Below are 21,361 nucleotides of genomic sequence, written 5' to 3' on the forward strand. Positions count from 1 at the left end.
TATTATCATCAGCTTCAAGGGACGATTCTAATTATTTGCTTGTACTAGAATTTGGTTGTATGAGCACTTTTGCAATAGCCTTTTTGTTAAAAATAGAAAGTTTTATTTCATAAGTCTCACTGCCATGAATACCCTTAGAACAAAAAGTTCAATTCACTTAAAAATGTCTAAGTTTAAGTCACTATTCAAGTACATGAACTAGTTACTGGGTATATAGAGATTAAAAAAAAAAGAGTATCTGCTTCAAAGAGTTTACAATCTCGAAAGGGAAAAGTGATAATAGTAATGATGATGATACAACTTAGAATATGATTGAATGGAGAGGTCAGAGCAGCATTTAGGGAAAGAAGGAACAGTCTTAGCCTGGAGGTAGGTAGGCTTAAGGAAGAATTAATGGAGGAGATGGCACCTGAACTAGACCTTGAAGGAAGAAAAGGAAGAAGGTTCTTGCAAATAATAGGGGCCTCAAACACACTTTGCTCTTTTCTGTTTCTGTGCTCTTGCCATACCCTTCTATCTGCCATTTTGAAATGACCTTCCCATCTCCACCTAATGAAATCCTACACCATCCTTTCCAACCCCACTTCTCTCATGAAGTCTTTCTTCTCATTTTGCAGCTTCATGGAGTCAGGTGAGGACATGACAAAATAAGGGAAAAGTAAATAGTCCAGTTTGACTTCCGAGTAGAATTCCTAAAGGCAAATAGTGGGAAATGAGGCTGAAAAGATGGCAGGGAGCCAGATTGTGAAAAGCTTTAAATGCCAGGTTCAGGATTATAGAATTGTAGAGTTGGTAGGAAGATCATCTAAACAGAAATCCTCTCTACAATATTCTGATGAGGAGTGTTTTGACCTCTGCAGTGATGGGTACTTGAGACAATTCCTGCTTTTGGAAGGCTTTAACTGTTAGTTCTCACAACACCCAAAGAGGCATTTTCCTCCTCAGTTCTGCCTTTCAGAATCCTTATTTTTCCTTCAGTGGTCAACTGAAGTGCCACCTTCTGTGGAAAGCTTTTTCAGAAACCCCCAGTGGCCAGTGCCTACTACATACAGCCTTCGGTAACCTTATTTTTTTCTTATTTGTATTCATCAGGCATTCTCCCCATAAAACATAAGGTCCCTGAAGGAGGAGACTATTTTTCATTTTTGTCTTTGGACACTCAGCACCTACCACAATGTAAGGGTTTTACTAAATGGCACTGTTGAATCTGCCCACCACACCTGAAGTCAGGAAGCACTGAATTCCAATCCTGGCTCTGCCATTTCCTACCTTTACTACCTGCCACACTACCTGTGTGACTTTGGGGAAGTCCCTGTACCTGTATGGACCTTTGTTCTTCCTCTGTAAAATAAGGAGATTGAACTACATGGCCTTTGAGGTCTCTTTCACCTCAAAATCTATGATCTCCCAGAAAAAGTCTGAAAGTTTGTACCTGACTTGTTCCTTAACAGAAGCCTCCATGGCTTGTGTCTCTTGTGTCAACTTCTGAATTCTTGTGAGGATCCTCCAGGCTTGCAGGAACTTGATCTGACATTTCCAATCTGCTAGGGCCTCAGCTTTCTTCATCTTTAATTTGTGTTCAAAAACTACCTTCTTCCAGGCAGAGAAATACTTTTGTAGGCACTGCATTGAAAACATTCAGAAAACAATCACATTTCAGGGTTAAGGAGAATTTTTAAAAATCTTCATATGTATGTATATCTATACACAGACACACACACATACACACAGATACACACACACTCTGTACCTATTCAATATTCTCTCTCGACTTTTTTCCTAATCATTTTCATGGAACACTTCCATGCTAGAAGGCAGAGAAAGAACAATCATATACCAAAATTTATCCTACGATTGATAGTTTCTCTCATGAATTACACTGTAATTTCTAATTCTCACTTGGACAAATAGTTAGACAGCTGCTTATGGAATGTTCTCTGGGCACTAAAAAGTCTGCCTCTCATAAACTAGTTTCCTTAAGAATCAGCTTTAAGGTTTGAGATTCTAATCACTAGGGGCAGCTGGATGGTGCAGTGAATAGAAAACCAGCCCTGGAGTCAGGAGGACCTGAGTTCAAATCTGGCCTCAGACACTTGACACTCACTCACTAGCTGTGTGACGCTGGGACCCCAATAACCTCACCAAAAAAAAAAAGAGAGAGAGAGAGAGAAAGACAGAGATTCTTATCACTAGATTCATATTGTGGAGAGAGTATTAGATTTAGAATTGACAACCTAAGTTCTGGTCTTGGTTTTTCTAATTACTAGCCATGTGATCTTGAATAAATCACTTAACCACTGTGAACCTTAGTTTATTCATCAGCAAAAAAGATGATAACGAACCTACCTTATGGGGTTGTGGGGGAATAGCTTTATGAATTGTAGAGGACTATATACATTATAGCCCAATGTGGTATAGCAGGAAGAGTATGGGATTTGGACTCAGAGAAGCTGTGAGGACCTATATCCTGTGACTTTGTGACATGGGTAAAGTACTGCAAGTCTAAGTTGGGCTTGTCTGAGCATGACCAGTTTGCCTAACATGGCAGCCTACTTGGTGAGCGAAGGTAACCCCCTTTGATTGGCTGCTCGCATCTTTAAAATGAGTGAGACCCGGCTAGCTCTCTTTTTTTTTTTTTGGCTGCTCTTTCAGACTTCTTCTTCCTGCTCTGTCCACAGTGTAGGCAACATGAAGTGACCTCGTGAGAAGGGAAGGACTTCCTTCCCCTGCTCTTGTTCTTTTTCCCCAGCTCTGAGAAATGGGCCGGGGCCATTTACTTCTGTTCTGTGTGGTTTGTCTTCCTCAGTTACAGACACTAGAGGTGATCCTCACAGGACTGGGGAGTTTGACTCATGGTGATGACCTTGGAGCCTGAATTGCAGGTGGGATGGTGCAGCTAGACTGCCCAGAATAAAATCCCTGAGAATCTTGAAACTTGAGTCCAAGGTGGGTCTTGGACTTAGAACTGGGGCTATACTCTATAGGAACCAAGCTAAGTTATGAACCTAATCACCATCCCTTCCTCAGAGACTGAGGAGGCATGAGGGGAAGGGGATTATGCCTCCCATGTGGTAGGGGGAATAAGTTTGTGTATTTGTGATAATGCCTTTTGAAGTAAATGTTTCTGTGTGAATGCTAATCTGTTAGTGGTGAAATGGAACTGGGGTAAAGAGGACCACCCCTTACAATTAAGGGAATATCATCAATGGGGACTGGAGCCATTTGCATAGAACCTAAATGTCCCCCTAAACCCCTTAAGGGTACTGGAGAACTCTGGGGGAGTGATAAAATTCAATTTACCTAGCTTTCAGGCAGTGGAGGCCAGGGTGGTCAGTGTTATACAAGTATTATCCCCATATTATGGATGAGGAAACTGAGGCTCAGCTAGATTAATAATTTGCCCCTGATAAGTACAGGAACTAGATTCAAACCCAGGTTTCTAGAATTTAAGCCAAGCTCATGCTTTAATATTATTATTATTATTATTGTTGTTGTTTTTCAGTAAGCAAGACTCACCAAAAATGAAACAAAAGCATTTTCTTGATTTCCTAAAAAACATTTAATTATTTTCGAATTATTTTTTTTTCAGGCTGAGTTTATATGCCTTCAGAAGGAAAGAAAATGGAAGGAATTAGAAAGAGTTCCCTCCCTTAATCCTTTTTCCAAGGAAAAAGATGATCAGGTCTATGTTCTACTGAGGAAAGAGGAAAGGGAGGGGAACTGACAAGACTTTCATAACCTCTTTCTTTTTCTCCTTCCAAAGATTTGCTTATGAGACATTTTCCTATTTGTTTCTTTTCCTCAGGTTTCCTTTTCAGAATCTGCAGTAAATAATGCTTTATGCTGTGTGTTTGCCTTGACTCACTTAGATGCCTACCTCATGGCTTTTTAGAACAAGGACTCTCCTTCACTATGGTGAGCACCGCTTCACTCAAGAGCAACTGAAAACTTCATTTGTAAAACACCACATACAGTTAGTTATGTCTACTCTTTCACTCAGTTCTTTGATGCTCTTGGCTTTTAAACATGCTTCTGCTTTTTTTTTTTTTAATTTTCCCAGCAGCCATCATCTCTGTAACATCACAGCTGTGCAAATGATTATGGCTTGATATGTGTGAATAAAGAGCAGGCAAACTTGTGGGAAGAAATGTTTCTAAGTTTATGACCACAGTATTTAAAAGGAAGAAAAGGAATCACAAAAAGAGGGCTGTTCAGATGGAGAATGATTTCTAAGTGGGATGCTTTTTCCCCCCTTTTGAGATCTTCCATGAGACATCATTTGGTCTTTTAAAGATTCCACTCAAGAGAACATATGACAGCTTACCCTGCTAAATTTATTACATGCACTGGAGTTGCCCTCATTCTGTTGGCAAGAGAAGCTCTTTCCTGAAGTGTAATCACACTGCTGTCACTAGAAATGATTGACGTGAGATAGAACAGCAATTTGCCATCTAATCTGCGTGGTAATTCTAACCCTGTCACTAGAGATGCTTAGTCTGATTAATGAAGTGGGTAACTCATCAGAATTCCTTAGCTATTTCCCTTTTGTCTCAAAGCTCAGTAGTAATTGCATCAAAATTCTCAGTCATGGAAAGATAAACAATGAATTGTAAAGAGGACAAAAATGTCAACAAGTTTACAATGCATTTTTGCCAAACAGAACTATATGTGGTGCAACTAGTGGTCTTATAAGGTTGGTAAAGGGCTTTTTTTCTTATTCTTTTTTTTTTTTCCTAGTCTGGACCTTCCCTGCTTGTCTATAAATATGCCCAGATCTTCCTGATCCTTAAGAAGCCCTTTCTGGCTATCCTGTTATATGTCTCCTTCCTTTCTCAGCAAAAATCCTAGAAAAAGCTGCCACTGGACTCCACTTTCTCTCATCTTTTACTTCTCAGCTTCTCAACCTAGCTTCAAACTTCACTGAAACTGAAACTGAGTTCTTCAGTTTCCAATATCAATTACCAAACCGAATGGCCTTTTCTCAATCCTCTTCCTTCTTGACGTTTATGCAGTGATCACGGTCTTGGTAACTCTTATTTCTTCGGCCCTTTGTGACTCTCTGCTCTCTCTTGGTTAACCCACCTGCCTGACTACTAATTAGTCTCCTTTGCTGGATCATCCTGCCCACTAACTGGGTGTTTCCCAAGGCTCAGGCCTGGATCCTCTCTCTAAGCTCTCATTTGGAAACTTCATCAACGCCTGTGGCTTTAAGTAACAACCCCCATGCACATGACTCACAGATCTCCATATCCAGTTCCAGTCTTGCCCTTGAGCTCCAATTTCACACATCACCAGCTATCTACCTGATATTTCAAATTAGATGTCCTGTAGCCATCTCAAACTCAACATATCCGAAACAGAACTCATTACCTTTCCTTCCAAACCCACTCGTCTTCCAAATTTTCCTATTTCTATAGCAGGCACTGTCATCTTCCCTGTCACTCAGATTCACCATGTCTGGGTCATCCTCAATTCCTCACTCTCCCGCACCCCACATATTGAATTATTTGCCAAAGCTTGTTGTTTCTAACTGCCCAACACCTCTTGCATCTGTTCCCTTATCTCCACTGACATAGCCACCACCCTACTTTGCGTCCTCATCATTTCTCACCTGGACTATTGCCACGGCCTCCTGACTGGCCTTCCCCCCCTCTCCCCCAGTCTATCCTCCACAGAACTGCCCAAGTGATTTTCCTAAAGGACAGTTCTAACTACATCCCTCTATCACTCAACAAACTCCCTGGGCTCCTTATTAACTCTAGGAGTAAATCACAAACTCCTTTTTTTGGCATTTTAAAAAACATCACCCCTTGGCCCTCAGCCACCTTTCCTGCCACATTACACAGTGCCTTCACTCTCTGGTGTAGCCCGACAGCTCTTACTGCTCTCCGTGCATGGCATTCTGTTTTCCATCTCTATGCTTCTGTGCTGGTTGCCCCCGGGCCTGGAATTCAATCCACCTTCACCTCCACCTCTTAGAATCGCTAGTCTCCTTTATTACCCAGCTCAAGCACCATGTTCTGCATGAAGACTGCCTTCCTGAACCCAGTTTTTAGCCCAGGGATAGAGAGCCTGCTGCCTCAAGGCCACACTTGGCCCTCCAGGTCCTCAAGTGCAGACCTGTGACTGAATCCAAACTTCATGGACAAATCCCCTTAGTAAAAAGATTTGTTCTGTAAAACTTGGACTCAGTCAAAAGCCCGTACCCCAGCAATATAGCCTTTCCCTCATAATTACCTCCTGTACAGGTGGTATCTACATTTACAGGTATGTGTTGTATTCTCCTCAGTAGAAGGTAATCTTTTTGAGGCAAAGTTATCTAACTCCTCAGGGCCCAGGAAAACCCTCTAAACCTGCAGAGAAGTTGCTGAGCAGCATTGGATGGAAGAAGTTTCCTCACCAGTAAGTTTCTACTCTGAGTTAAGTCACAGGTCCATCAAACAACACAGTTTATTAAGTACCTATTGTGTGCCAGGCCTTGGGCCAGATGCAAAGGATCCAAAGATAAAGGTGAAGCAGGCCCTGCCCTCCAGGAGATTTTCTTTCAGTATCTTTGAGAACCATGTGGATGATACCACACACCTGCCGGACTAGCCCAGATGACGCCATCCTAGAGGTTAACTGGGAATCTGCCTGCTTCTTACTGGGGAATTTTTTCTTCTCTTGGTGAGATCTGAGTAAAGGGGGAAGGCATCTAATTTGCAGGAAGAAGGGAAATACTGTTCTTTTCTGTAAAGTTTCAGAGAACAGACTCCATTTGTGATCATTTTGGAAATGCAGAATCTCATCAGGACAATTTCAGAAGCTGATGACAAGGAGAAAAATATCTAGGGATGTGTGATCATAAAAGCCCTCATGATATTCTGAAGAAAAGTAACTCAGATATACATGAAACTAACATTTACTAAGCTGGAGCCCAGCAAAGATTCCAGGGAAGCTCACCATCTTCTTTTTCTATCAAGACTCAAAGGTTGTTAGCGAGCAAAAACATAGAGAGAAATAAAGAAACAAAGAGCATCCCTAATAACAATAAGAAACTTGATATTTGCCTAAGAGTAGAAGGCTCTACAATACCATTTAAAACCTCCTAACATATGTTGCCTATAGGAAAATCCTACAGCTGTATGGGCTCACGTCTTTTCCACATGGTCTATTGGACAATCCTCTGTAGTTTTGAAGAGGTTTACCTACAATTCCCAGAAAAACCTTAAAACTTTTAGATTCCTTGTAGACTCACTTATCTCTCTTTGACAAAAAGAACCTGGCTTCAGTTTTGTCTACCGGTCGGAGGAAACCCTTAAAGTTTTAGAAACTGCCTTATTTCCCTTTGAAAGCAAACTTCCCCTCCTAGCTCCCTTCATTATCTATTTTCATTGTCTGTTCAAATCACTCAGACATTCCAAACGGAAATTCTCACCTGGACCCTTTTCCAAACGGCCCACCTCCCCCATCAACTAGCTTTCCCATTGTTTTGCCTTCCTGGCCATTCCCACCCTTAATCCTAGCTAGGCGCCAGTGTTCCTTTCGCCCCAGCTTGCTGGCCACCCCCATCCAGATCTCCCTTAACCCCTCCTCCCCTCACCCCAAACTGCTTGGCCACTCCTTGGACCCCTCCTCCCGTCACTCCAAACTGGATGGCCCCTCCCCAATCAGTCTGTACTAAAGACTCATCTTTCCCCCACCAGACGCTGGGAATTTCTCATGCCTCTAGAGGATGAGACCCCATGCCCGCCGGTAACGGGCATCACCTGGCCTATCCACCCCAGCCCCCACTCAGATGCTGAGCTTTCTAGACCGCCTCACGCTGCTCGTCCTTGCGAGCGTCACCTGACCACCTTGAACCCTATTTAGATCACTGATGCTTGGGTTCCTTTGGAGTCGGTCCTATATATTTATCTTTAGTAAACTTTTCTCTGGCTGGAAGATGATCTGAATTGAATTCATTCAGGCAGATCCGCGCCGTGATTTGGGCTTTTCCCCACGATCTTGGGGTGCCTCTGTGCATCTAAGAGCACCCCAAACCCCCCCCTTCAGTTTGATTTGCAAAGAAGCTTTTCTTGCTAAGCATGAGATAATATCACTCACTAGAGGATTACTGTCAAGTTTTTGCTCAGAAATGGTTTTGTTTCAGTGGTAGGAGGGTGACTCTGGTAACTGAAATCTTTGGGAATGAAGTTTGCCATATAAATGAAGGAGGGGGAATATTACAATCGTGGTCTCATCCGAAAGAAAAATAATCCAGGTTTTTTTTCAGTATGCCCTTGTGATCCTATGGTTCAGCTCAATGTCCTTTAGGTAAACTCTCTACAACATTAACAATGATGCTTTGGGAACAATTATTTCCTTGCTCTCTGACTTCTGTAAATGGCTCCTTTTTCTTTCATTATTCTCTTCAAATTTCAGGAGAAGGATCACAGGTTTTTAGAAATTTTTAAGAAAACATAAAAGCTCCATTTCAGAGTTGGGTGAGAATTAAGAAGGCCACATTTTGAATAGCTTAAAACTTTTCATCCACAGTCCCTTGTTGTTTTGCTAATTAGCAATGGCACTTCTGTGTGGATTTCTGGATCTCCTGGGGAGATTTCACTGCACGGATCAAAGAAAGATGAGATGAGCTCAAAGTAGAATGCTTCTTAACAGACATTTCTAATGAAAAAAAAAATCTCTGCAAATAAATGTATGGGAGAGACACATAAATAGTATTGCACCTGGATCTGTGTTTCAATAAGATATCTTGAGCCATCTCCCTCAGACAGGGAGTCTCATTTAACAACCTGGTCCAGATTAGAGACTGTTTGGGGACCAACAGAGAGAAGGAAAGCTAGGCCATAAACAAATCTATAAAGACAAATAAATAGACTATAGATCTGTAGCCCCAGTGCCTCCCAACAACTTCTTTTAAGTCTTCCTGAAAATGCTATTGGTTTTTAGGTTAATGTCAGAAAGCCAATTTGCTTGATTTGATGATAATTTCTGGCCATCCTAGCTGCAAGCTGCCTGGGCATTTTGTATGGCATCTAATACTTAGTGTGTATCTAGTATGGTATCTAGCCATACTAAAGTCATGGCTACTGTAAGCCTATAATCTACCACCTGGACCATGGGGGGGGGGGGGAGTCCAGGGCCATTCTAAAGGTACAAGCTGAAGCAAAATTAATACAGGTGTCCTGGTCACCCTTGCAGCTGCTCCAGAGTATCAGCTTTTGACTCAGGACAGTTCTGAGAGTCGGAATAATCTAGTTGAGGGATATGTGCATGTTTTATAACTATGCCAGGAAGTTCTAGGCCATTCTTGGCAATAGGAGCATGTTGTAGGGGACAGAGAATTGTACTTGGAGTCACAAAAACCTGGGTTCCAATCCTGCCTCATATGTTTCCTAGAGCTATGACTCTGAACAGGTCTTTTAACGTTTCCAGGTCTCAATTTCCTCATCTGTTAACTGAGGGGTTGAACTCGATGACCTCTGAGGTACTTTCCAGTTCTAAATCTATGATTGTATGATCTATGAGCCTATGGACATAAAGGAATTTGAACCAAACTAGATTCTGAGCAAATTGTGGGGGCAGCATGTGGTAAAGAGAGTATGTGGCCATAGAAAGAGCCCAGGATTTAGAATCAAGTCTTGAGTTCATGTCCCAGCTATAAAATGAAGAGTTGGACTAGATTATGCTGAAGGTTCCTTTTAGCTCTTAAATCTTAATGACCACATTTCCTTTAAAAACATACATACATTGGGGGCAGCTAAGTGGTACAGTGGGTAGAGCCCCAGCCTTGGAGTCAGGAGGACCTGTTCAAATCCAGCTTCAGACACTTGACACTTATTAGCTGTGTGACCCTGGGCAAGTCACTTAACCCTGATTGCCTCACCAAAAAAAGCAAAAATTAAAAAAAAAAAAACAACTTATATACATTGAGTGGCTACTTTATACAATAGTTGTCTTTTATGGATCAGCCATTGATTTTGTAAATATATTTGTTCTTACAATGTCAACAGAGTGAGCTAATTTTCTCATCTGAATTGACATTCGCCACCATTTAAAGTGGAGCTTAATTCTACCAAGGAAAGAAAAGTAAAGTGGGCAAAGCCACAAGGAAGGTATTTTGGAATCCTTGGACAGTGGTTACAAATTTCCAGATGTAAAATGACCACCTTTCTTATTATATATCTTTATCTTCATATTTATTCACATGTTATCTCCTCCATTAGAATGTTAGCTCTCTGAGAGCAGGGACCATGTTTTTGCCTTTCTTTGCATCCCTAGCCTGGCATACAGTGATCCCTAATAAATGCTTGCTTATTGACTGACTGATTTTTTCATTTACATTGTTATAGGCCTTATGCTATTCTTTTGGTTCTTCTTATTTTGCTCTGTGTAAGTGCATCTTTCCATGTTTCTCTGAATTCTTTATTTTCACCATTTCTTAATATATAAAAATATTCCTTTACATTTATATACAGTAGCTTTTTTAGCCATTCCCCAATTGATGGGTACCGATCTTTGCTTCCACAGAGTACTGCTCTGACTATTTTTGTATATATTGGAGTTTTGTTTCTGTCTTTGACTTCCTTAGCAGTATATTCCTAGTAGTTTACTTATACTTACTATGAGGTATGTTTTATTATTATGTCACATAATAACAATAATACCTGGAAAAACTGGAAATCACCTACGTGTCCAGTAATTGGATAGTAAATAAATTATGCTTTACTAATTTAATAGAATATATTGGTACCAGAAAAATGATAAATATGAAGAGTACAAGAAAATATGGAGAAAAACCTATATGAAGTGATAGGAAGCAAGATTGGTAGAAAGAGAGCTATACAATGACTACAACTATAAGCATATACACAATGCATACTCGTAATATACACATGCATAAACATACACAATACACATACATATAAATATACACATATAGAAACAGACATATACATAAAATATACACATACAAATAAACAAAAATTAAAGGCAATAAAAACTCATTGCTATTGTGCTTTGTTCGCAATTGTCACATTAACCCTGTGAGGTATGATTACGAATGAGGAAACTGAGGTTTAAATCACTTGCTCCAGATGACACAACAATAATTATCAGCCCTGATTTCAATCTAGGTCTGACCCCAAGGTCAGTATTCTTTCCACTAAATCACTAGCCTCTGACCCCCTATGGGCCACATGACCCTGGGCAAGCCATTGTCACTTCTAAGCAACCATCTAAGACTGTAAGTTGTAAAGAGGAGTCATGCTTTCTTGGAAGAGAGAGTTTCCTCACCCGATGAAAACACCTGTCCAAGCCTCATTTGATTGTTTTTGTTGACTGTTTTTGCCTTAAGGCTTTCTCCACTCTAATTCATCCTCCACCCAGCTACCAAAGTGATTTTCTCTAAGTGCAGGTCTGTCAATATCACTTTAAACTCCAGAAGTTCAAAATTGCCTCTAGGATAAAATGAAAACGCTTCTCTTCGGCTTTTAAAGCCCTTTACAGCGGTTATGTTCATATGGCTCTGATTGCTTCCAACGTATACATCATTATGGTATAAAGCAAAGTGCACTGGCTTTAGGGTCAGAGGACCTAACTTAAATCCTGCCTTTCATATTTTCCATTTTCCCTCCTGACCCTTTTTCTGATGGGAAAACCACATCTCATCTTGGAACTTCCCTTAGCACTTGAGGCCTCTTTGTCCTGGAACATCCAACCATCCTGGGGGTCTTCTCAACCCAGAATGTCCCTCCCACTAGGCCTGCACCCTCGTCCCACTGATGAGTTTCTCCTGGGGCTTCCATTTTAAGGAGGGGCCCAAGCCAGCCTTCATTCCTCTTCTAGCCCTGTTTCTGACTTCAAAAATAGGGTCTTCCTTCTCCCCACACTTTTCAGCTCCTTTTTGTGTGCTGTCTTCCCCCATCAGAAGGTAAGCTCCTTGAGGTCAGGGATAATCTTTCCTCTTTGCTTGTATTAGTATCCCCATCACTTAGCATAATGCCTGACACATACTAAATGCTTGATAAATAACTGTTTCCTTATTTCCTTACCTGTGTGCCATCTCAAGTGCCTTCACCTCCCGGCCCTTCAGTGTCCTCATCTGTAAGGGGATGGACTGGGTCAGATGGCCCCTGAGGACCCTTTGAGCTCTACCTCTATGACCCTATGATTAGTCTGTCCCTGCATCTATCAGCTCCCTCGTTTTCCTGACTCCTCTAAACTCTAGTCACGTGAATTGTTGATGTCAACTTCCACATCCTTCACATCATCCCATTCTTGTGGAACTTCCTGTTAACCCCTAAATCACAAACCTTCCTTTATATTTCAGCATGTTCACTAAGAAGACTGCTCACCTGGTGGTTTTCCAAGTTAATCCTGGCTAAGAGCTCCTGCTGTTTTTTCTTTTTTTCTTTTGCTACTTTTTCTTCATTCAGTAAAACTTGAGTGTTTTGGAAGGATACTTTTTCTAGATGTTTCTGAGATTTCTCCTCTTGCTTCTTCCTCTCACTGGAAACAAAACAACAGAAACAACCACCAACACCACCAACAGTGCTAACTAGGGAGGGTCACAGAGCGTCATCTAGTGAAAACACCACTGAGCCCTGTAATAAGGAAACTGAAGGTTCATAGCTCTGATTCTGTCACTGACTGGTGATCTAGGGCAGGCCACTTCATCTCAGTTCTCTCACTGATGAGATTAGGACAATACCTGCCTTACCTACCTCCAAGATTTGCTGTGATGATCAAATATCATCATAGGTATACAATTGTTTTGAAAAGTATAAAATGTCACATACATCTAACGTATCACGTTATTGATGGGAATTTTTTTTTTATTCATAGATACTGGTCATTGAGTGTTTAAAATAAATGACTATGTATTTATTTTTGCTCTAAAGTAAGTTCTACATCTTACAGTAAGAAGAATAGATTTCCTCAGTAAGGAGGGAATAAAATATTTATCAAAGGACTTTTGCAAGGTTATCAGATAGAGAGAAATAACAGAAAGAAAGTAAGGTGTTAATAAGTGAGGAAAAGATGGGATCCAGGAATGTTCTGAAACAGCCAAGCTATTGAACTACACAAAAAGAAAAACCAAATCTTAATAGGAACTCAGAAAAGCCCCCTAGGCAATCTCAAGAAGTTACTAGCAGCATGCTGTGGCTGATTTGCTGCCTACTCGTTCCTTCTACCTATGTCCTCTCACATTGTTCCTTTTCATCCTTCCAGCCTAACTATTATCACTGGCTCTCCCATTTACCAGGAACAAGGATCCCACCCTCTCCCCAGTCCCTCTTTGCTTTTCAGCATTTCTAAGTATATGCATTCTTCCCTTAGATAGAGGAGGGACATGTAATGAGAGTGTTAGACTACATGACCTGCTAAGGTCCCTTCTGGTTCTAAATTTATGATGCTATCATTCTATTTGGGGGTGTTGGAGGGTGTTTGTGATGGGAGGTGCATATACATGGGTATGTGCTGTGTGTGTGTCTGTGTGTGTGTGTGTGCATGTGTGTATTTTTTGTGTGTATTTTTTGTTGTACCTGTGGATGAGAAAGGGCGTATATGTAGGGAGCAAAGTATACATTCTAACTCATTAGTTTGTGAATGGAGATTATAGAATAGTAGACAGGTGAGATAAGATTGATTGACTAGGTCTAAATGCTGGTTCCTAACCAAGTAAAACAAAATCTTAGAATAACACGACTACTTTTAAGATTTGCAAAATGCTTTACAAATATTATCTCATTTTATCCTCACAACTCTGGGAGTTAGATGCTATCATTGGTTTCATTTTACAGATGAGGAAAGTGAGGCACAGAAAAGTTAAGAGACTTGCCCAGGATTGCACAGGTAGTATCTAAGGCTGGATATGAAGTCAGGTCTTCCTGACTCCAGGTGCTATGCTTTAGCCACTGTTACCTGCCTTTAAATGCCAGCTATAAAAATATCATAAAACTTCAGTGGATCTATGATTTCATCAGTATAGATGCTCCCTCCTTTGGTATAGATTACGGTCCATCCATGCCTTCTCATCCTTCATGATTCTTGTCCATGTTCTTCCATAGATCCTCCACAGAGGACTCGCCCAATGAGGGAAGCTTTCCTCTACACTTTCTTATATTTTGTGGCTACCAGTGCTACCCATTAACAGATGGCCTTGGCTCTGGCTACTGGGTGGCTCTACCTCCTTTTTATAATTCCCTTAATGATAGGGAGGGAGGTGGAGGGGAGGGCATAATTTGGCAATGTAGAAAAATTATCAATACATATTAATTTTTAAAAAATATCCCTTATGCCATGATTTCTGTGCAAGTTATGACCAGAAATACACTGCAGCCTATTTGTATTTTACAAGCCTCTCTCCATGGTCCTCTGGATCACTGGCAATTTTGATACCTGTACTATTGGTATATCTCAAGATTTGCCATCATACAGCATTACCAGGAGAACATTTGTGTTTAAAAAAAAGTCTAGTCTTTGCAATGGGAAGAAGTTTGGGATCATTAAAAGCCCTGTGAAATTTCCCAAATGCAAGGCAGCCCTGTGTCTTCCTCCAGTTTAATTCTGGGTTCAACTCATTGTCCATCTGCAGTGCAAGGTGACCCAAAAGACTTAGGGCACTCTTAAGATCGATGGATCTATCTATCTATGATCTATCTATCTATCTATCTATCTATCTATCTATCTATCTATCTATCTATCTATCTATCTATCTACCTATCTATCTACCTACCTACCTTTCTACATATCTATCTTTCTTGATCTGTCTCTTTTTACCTTTCTATTTATCTATCTATATTTCTAACTATCTATAGACAGATAGTAATTTTTTCATCCATTTAGTTTTTCCTAGACAGCATCTTAGGCTGATCCATTTTTGAGTATTCATACATGTCATTGAGGAGACCCTGTAATGTTATGGGGCTTGATGCAATCAGCATAATATCACCTACAAAAAGGGGCAGCAGAAAGACCTTGCCATAGGAAATTCCCTTTTCATCTGAATGCAGCACAAAACATCCTCTATGCCAGAAGTGAACACCTTTGTTGAATATGTATTGCCTTGTGTTCTGTCTCATTTGACATGAATAATTAGAGAACAACCGATCAATTAGCCTTGTGGTTGTATTTATCAAAGAATTATGCCTAATTTAAATATTTGCAGTATTTTCTACTTGTTGGAGGAGAGCTTTATCATTTTTGAAAGGCTGTTTCCTTCTCATATTTTCATGGAGGATATTTTTGATATGCCTGTAAATCAGTCTCAGATTTTATAGAGATAAGAAAATAGGAATATGGGCCAACAGCTATTGCTGTTGTCTGGGTTGCCTTTTTGGAGTATTCATATTATTTATGATTTTTTCCATTCTTTTGGAATCTTCTTGCTGAGATCTTATGAAATAATCTCTTAATGGTTGCAAGATTAGGTAGCCTCCAATTTGCATTTCCCTCATTGTGTTCTTGGTCTGGTCCAGTTGCTCTTTCCAACTTGGTCTTCTAAAATGCCTGCTTCATATGTGTATGTATGTATATGCATGTGTGTGTGTGTGTGTGTGTGTGTGTGTGTGTGTGTGTGTGTACCTATACACAGTGTAAATGGAAGGTGGTCTCAGAGGTAAGTCACTGGCATAAGGTGGGGAGGGTTAGAGGAAGGCTTCTTGCAGATAGGATTTGAACTGGGTCTTGAAGCTAGGGAATCCAGGAGGCAGAGGAGACACAGCATCTCAGGCATGGAGGATAGCACATGAAAATGCACAGCGCTGGGAGACAGAGTGTCATGTGCAAGAAATACAAAGAAAGCCAGTGTTATTGGATCACAGAGTGCATGGGAGGAAAGTAACATGTAAGAAGACTAGAAAGGCAGAAAGGAATCACGTTGTGAAGGGCTTTAAAAGCCAAATAGAGTATTTTATACTTCATCCCAGGGGCATTAGGGAGTCACCTGGTGAGACTCATGACTACTTTGGCAGCTGAATGAAAGATGGACTGAAATGGAGGAAGATTTGAGATAAGGAGACCAACAAGAAGGCTATTGCAACAGTCCAGGCTTTGGGGTGTACCAGAGTAGGCTGTGTGACTGGAGAAGGGGATGTTAATAATAATAACTAACATCTATATAGTACCTACTATGTGTCAGGTACTGTGTTAAGAGCTCTTACAAGTATTATCTCATTTGATCTTCACAATGGGAGGTAGGTGCTATTATCATCTCCAGTTTACAGATGTATAGGAGATATGTTGTTAAAGTAGAAATAAGGTGTGGGGGCAGCTAGGTAGTTCAGTGGATAGAGCACCAGCCCTGGAGTCAGGAGGACCTGAGTTCAAATATGACCCCAGACACTTACTAGCCAGCTGTGTGACCCTGAGCAAGTCACTTAACCCCCCACTGCCTCCAAAATTAAAAAAAAAAAGTAGAAATAAGAATACTTGGCAATAGCTTGGCTATAGGGGTTGAGTGCAGAGTGAGCATGACACTGAAGTTGAAAGCTTGGATGACTAGGAGTATGGTGGTGCTTTTGACAGTAAGAGACAAGTTGGGAAGAGGGGAAGGTTTGGTGAGAATGACAATGAGTTCTTTTTTTTGATGTATTGAGTATGAGTTGCCTACAGAGTATCCATTTCGAGATGGGTCCAAAAGGCAGTTGGTGATGTGAGACTAGTGCTCAGGAGAGATATTAGGGCTGGATATATGGATCTGTATCTACATTTACATCTACATGTGTATATATATATATACACACACATATATACACATATATATACATATACACACATATACACACATATACACACATGTATACATATATACATATACATATACATACACACACACATACACACACACACACACACACACACACACACACACATATACACATAGAGCTGATGGAATCACCAAGCAAGATGGTAGAGAATAGATAGAAGACAGAAGACAGAAGAGAAGAGGGCTCAGGAGAGACCTTTAGGAGACACTCATGTTTAGTTAGAGTGATCTGGATGCAGATCCAGCAAAGGCAACTAAGAAGGAGCAATCAGATAGGTAGAAGGAGAACCAGAAAAGATGACGTTCACAAAAACCTACAGAAAAGATAGCAGGTAGGAGAAAAGGGCGACCAAAAGTGATCAAAGGCTGAAGAGGCCAAGAGGACTGAAAATGTCATTAGATTTGGCAATTAAGAGATAGATGATCTGGCTTAGTTAGTTCTCATGCCAAGCTCTGTGTACCATTGTTTTTGTCCTGTTGTATGCACCGTTTTATGAAGTGCATTGGCTTGTTTTCTTCTGCCACCTTCCTCCATTCTTAATTATTTTAATTCTGTAATGCCCTTGGCTGATATCTCTCTCCACCTGGCAAGGTGATGACATTTTTGCTGGCTAATGTAGCTTAGGGCAGCTGGGTGATGCAGTAGATAGATTGCTGGGTCTGGTGTCAGGAAGAGCTGAGTTCAAATCTGACCTCAGACATTACTAACTCTGTGCAATCACTTAACTCTGTCTGACTTAGTTTCCTTGCCTGTAAAATGAGATGGAGAAGGAAATGGCAAACCACTCCAGTATCTCTGCCGAAAAAACCCAAATGGGATGATGAAGAGTCAGACATGACTGAAACGTCTGAACAACAATATGGCTTATGGGCTCTTTTGGTGTTCATGTTGTGGGAATTGTTTTACATTGATTAAACTTGTATAAAAAATACTAATGATCAAGGTGAATTCTTTGTCACTTCCCATCATTTTGGAACCAACAGTTTATGTGAATAGATCAGTGTAAAGTGTGGCAGTTCTTTGCAGTGTCTTCTCATCTTTAGCCTTTCTTCTAATGTTGATTTTGACCTGTGACCTTGGGCAAGTCACTCTGCCTCTCGTTAACTGGCCTAGTCTCTGGATAATCTTTAACGGCCCATTCCAGTTCCAAAAGTCTCTGATCCTATAAATGTAACTCTTTTCTTTCAGGGAAACCAGAGTACTTAACAGACTTTATCTCATTAATTGATATAACACTCTATGAATTAGACAGAAGGCAGGTCGCAAACAGGTCAAAAACAAAACCCCAGGATCTGCAAAAATTTCAACAACTCTTCTCACCCTTACTAATGTCATGGAAATTAATGCTGTCTCATACAGTAGTGGAGATCTTAGGCATCATATGGTTCCAGTCCCATGGGTCTTATTTATTACTTAATCCATGATTTATTTTAGGTCCAGTACAACTTCTTTCAGAGCTAGAACCTAATTTAAAACAGCTGGATTGTGTATATTAAATAGAAACTAGTAACCTGTAAATATAGTTTGAAACCCAGGTAGAACCAGACACAAAAGGAAGGAATCTAAGAGACACTATACAATCTGGGAGAAGAACAAAACCAAGGTATGGGCAATTTTGTTTTTAAAAAATTATTACAATGAACTGAACTTTATACAAGAAGAGCTGTTGAATGTTACATTCAACACTATTTACTATGGAGAGTATATTCAAACAACAAATAACTTAGCAATAATTTGTTCTAAATCCACCTAAGTTACATGTTAGATAGACTAGAGCAGATAAAAAATTAGCTGACTAAAATGATGCCACAAAGCCTGATTGGTAGAAGAGATGATTAAACTTTGTTTTTTAAACTCTTGTTTCCTATATTTCTATACTTTTACCACGTTGATCTGAATTATTTTCAATTCCTTTAGCTAGTCAAGATGCTTTGACAAAATGCATCACCTCTCACATATTGCACTCATTTTTTAGGGAGGGCTATGGAGGATCATGGAACATCAATAAAAGCTCACAATTACAACCCTTGACAATTTACAAAGCAGTCTGCTCACAATGGCATTGTATGGTAGCTATTACAATATTATTACTCCCATTTTGTAGATAAGGAAACTGAGGATTACACAGGTAAAGTGACTTTTCCACTTTCACACATCAGGGACTTGAAGTCTGACTCCGAGGTCAAGATTGTTTCCATTTTAGAGATGAGGAACTTTTAAAAAGGGATGTTAGAGATTATTGAAGCCAGCCCCAACACATCACAGATTAGGAAAATGAAACTGAGAAAGGTCAAGTGACTTGCCCAAGGTTATACAACTATAGTCAGTGCTTGGATAATGCTACTTATCTCTTACAAAAATTCTTGATTCGTCTCTTTTTTCCACTGGAGATCTTTTACTTTTATCAATGATAGTAAGAGAACAGTGACTGCTTGACATACTTACTCTGATACCTCAAGGATCTATAATTTCATAAGTGTGATTCCTCAGTGATCCCTCCATCAAAGCAGATCACAACCTCTCCATACCTAAGTAGATGGTCTTCATGCATGACTAAGGCTGAAAAAAATTCATCAACTAGTGATGAAAATTCTGGTAAAGACCCTCTTAAGAGCAAACTTAGCTAGGCTGGGCCTTGGATAATAAAATCACACAGTCTTGTTTACCTGACCCATACTCAAGTCTTTTCACACGACCTTCCAGGATGCTGTACACCACAGCCTCAAGCAATCTGGATCACCATCACATCAGGATGAAGCCCTTCACTGGATATACCACATATCAGAAACTACAATGCACCCAAGCCTTAGAGCAACTGCAAAAGGAAAAGCTTAAACTGAGATCCAGTTCCATCCTTTCCCACCACCAAGAGCTTACATTTTCCATGCTTCCTGAACAGTTCGCCTTCTCTCAACCATCTGTTTCCGTAACTTTACCATCTCCTTTTGAATTTCTTCTTCCTCTTTCTTGACCTTCAGAGCCTTTCTTTTTTTCTCTTCTTGTACCAGATACTGAGCTTCTAAGAAGGCTGATTTTTTTAGGGCCTTCTCTGCCCTCTGACGCTCTACTTCCTTTTGTCTTCTTAAACGATTTGCCTTTACCTGGAAGGGAAGAACGTAACGGGAATGGAAGCATTTGGTGGGGCTCATTTTAGGATCATTTTAGACAAGTGGAAATGAACAGGCAAGACCCTTCATCCACCCCTTGAAAGATAGGTATAACAGGGTAGGGATTGTGACATGTAAATGAAAAAAAATGTGGTATTAATATACAATGTATCAAATTCTAAAAATTCTGGCTTAAGACGTCACTGGAAAAGTCAACAGTGGTATTTTAGAGAACACCTGGAGGAAAGAAGTGGGAGTTTGTTTATTAGGGTCTGAGGCAGCTTCATTTGAAATCTCCTAACTCCTGACTTAGGCAGTACTCTTTCTACTTGAGACATCAGGAAATTTTATAACAAGACTTCAAAATATTTGGGAAGATTCTGTGTCTAATGAATCACATCCAGAGTCCTGAATTCTAAATGTTCCTCACTCACCCATTCGCTGTTTCTTTCATTTTTTCAGTCAATAAGCATTTATAATATATATTATCTTTGTTTAGGTTATCTATGTGCTATGGCCCAGAGAATGGGAACAAGATTCCAGTGTGTAGCTAGATTACATTATGAAGGATAACCACTTGTTAGCTTAAGTTGTATTCCATGCTCTCTTTACAATTATATGTAGTTATAATTATATTATACATGCTGTCATTTTGTGAAAATGCCTCTGAAGCTGGGTGTCACCAAGAAGCCAAAGACATGAAATGCACCTTTGTTGTTTCCAGCACATTTTATCTTTCTTAAGTTCTAATAACAGTAAGGAAATGAGTGGACCATGGTTCAAACATACGACTAGTGCTAACTGATAAAAGTATAAACCTGTTCCTGCCTACTGCATTCCCTCTATTTTCTGGGCCCATCTCTTCCTTTCAAAGATTTTGAGGAAGAAAAATAAGATTCCACCCCCTCCGCTGCATAATTTCACTTTTGGCAGAAGCAACAGTCTTAAACCTCTGAGGCTCAGTAAAAGAAATAGAAGATCTGTGGACTGTGTTTAATTAAGTCCTGTTCCCAGAAATGAAATGGGAGAGTTTGTTAATAATCTTCAGCAGCTCTTATCAAACTCTCAGAAGCTCTGGAGAGAATTGCTGCTGCTGCTGCTGCTGTTGTTAGTTACGAGAAATTATGCTATGGGCAGCAATGCTTTGAAGGCTTGTCCTGCTGGGCAATTCCTGCTTGCATAATTCTCTCTCCCTGGCACTGCCTCTTTCATTTTCATGGTAAAATATCAGAAGGGAACTGAGGAAATTTTAATTAGTCACCCAAAACATGCATTTTTTTTTTTGGTATCTCCAGCACTTAGCACAGTGCCTGGCAAATAGTAGGTGCTTGATAAATGTTTATTGACTTTTTAAAAAAAAAATGTTTATTAAGTACCCTTTGCATGCCAGGCATAATGCTAAGTGCTCTTGGAAATACAAAGAAAAATAATAACTTTAAGACATGTTACCTTCAGGTAGTTTATGATTTAGAAGGGCAGATATGACATGTATAGAAATAC

General features: G+C 40.1%; 1 protein-coding gene across 1 annotated transcript in view; it reads right to left on the reverse strand.

Moving 5' to 3' along the window:
- Positions 1-21,361, reverse strand: part of CCDC191 (coiled-coil domain containing 191) — a 106,450-nt gene that overhangs the window by 57,663 nt on the left and 27,426 nt on the right. The window contains exons 6-8 of the mRNA XM_027868756.1: positions 19,632-19,855; positions 12,339-12,492; positions 1,433-1,623 (exon numbers count right to left, since the gene is read on the reverse strand). Coding sequence (XP_027724557.1) covers positions 1,433-1,623; positions 12,339-12,492; positions 19,632-19,855 — 569 coding nt within the window. The remainder of the gene's footprint in view (positions 1-1,432; positions 1,624-12,338; positions 12,493-19,631; positions 19,856-21,361) is intronic.

This window comes from Vombatus ursinus, unplaced genomic scaffold, assembly GCF_900497805.2.
Source record: "Vombatus ursinus unplaced genomic scaffold, bare-nosed wombat genome assembly UNPS02001419.1, whole genome shotgun sequence".
NCBI lineage: Eukaryota > Metazoa > Chordata > Mammalia > Diprotodontia > Vombatidae > Vombatus > Vombatus ursinus.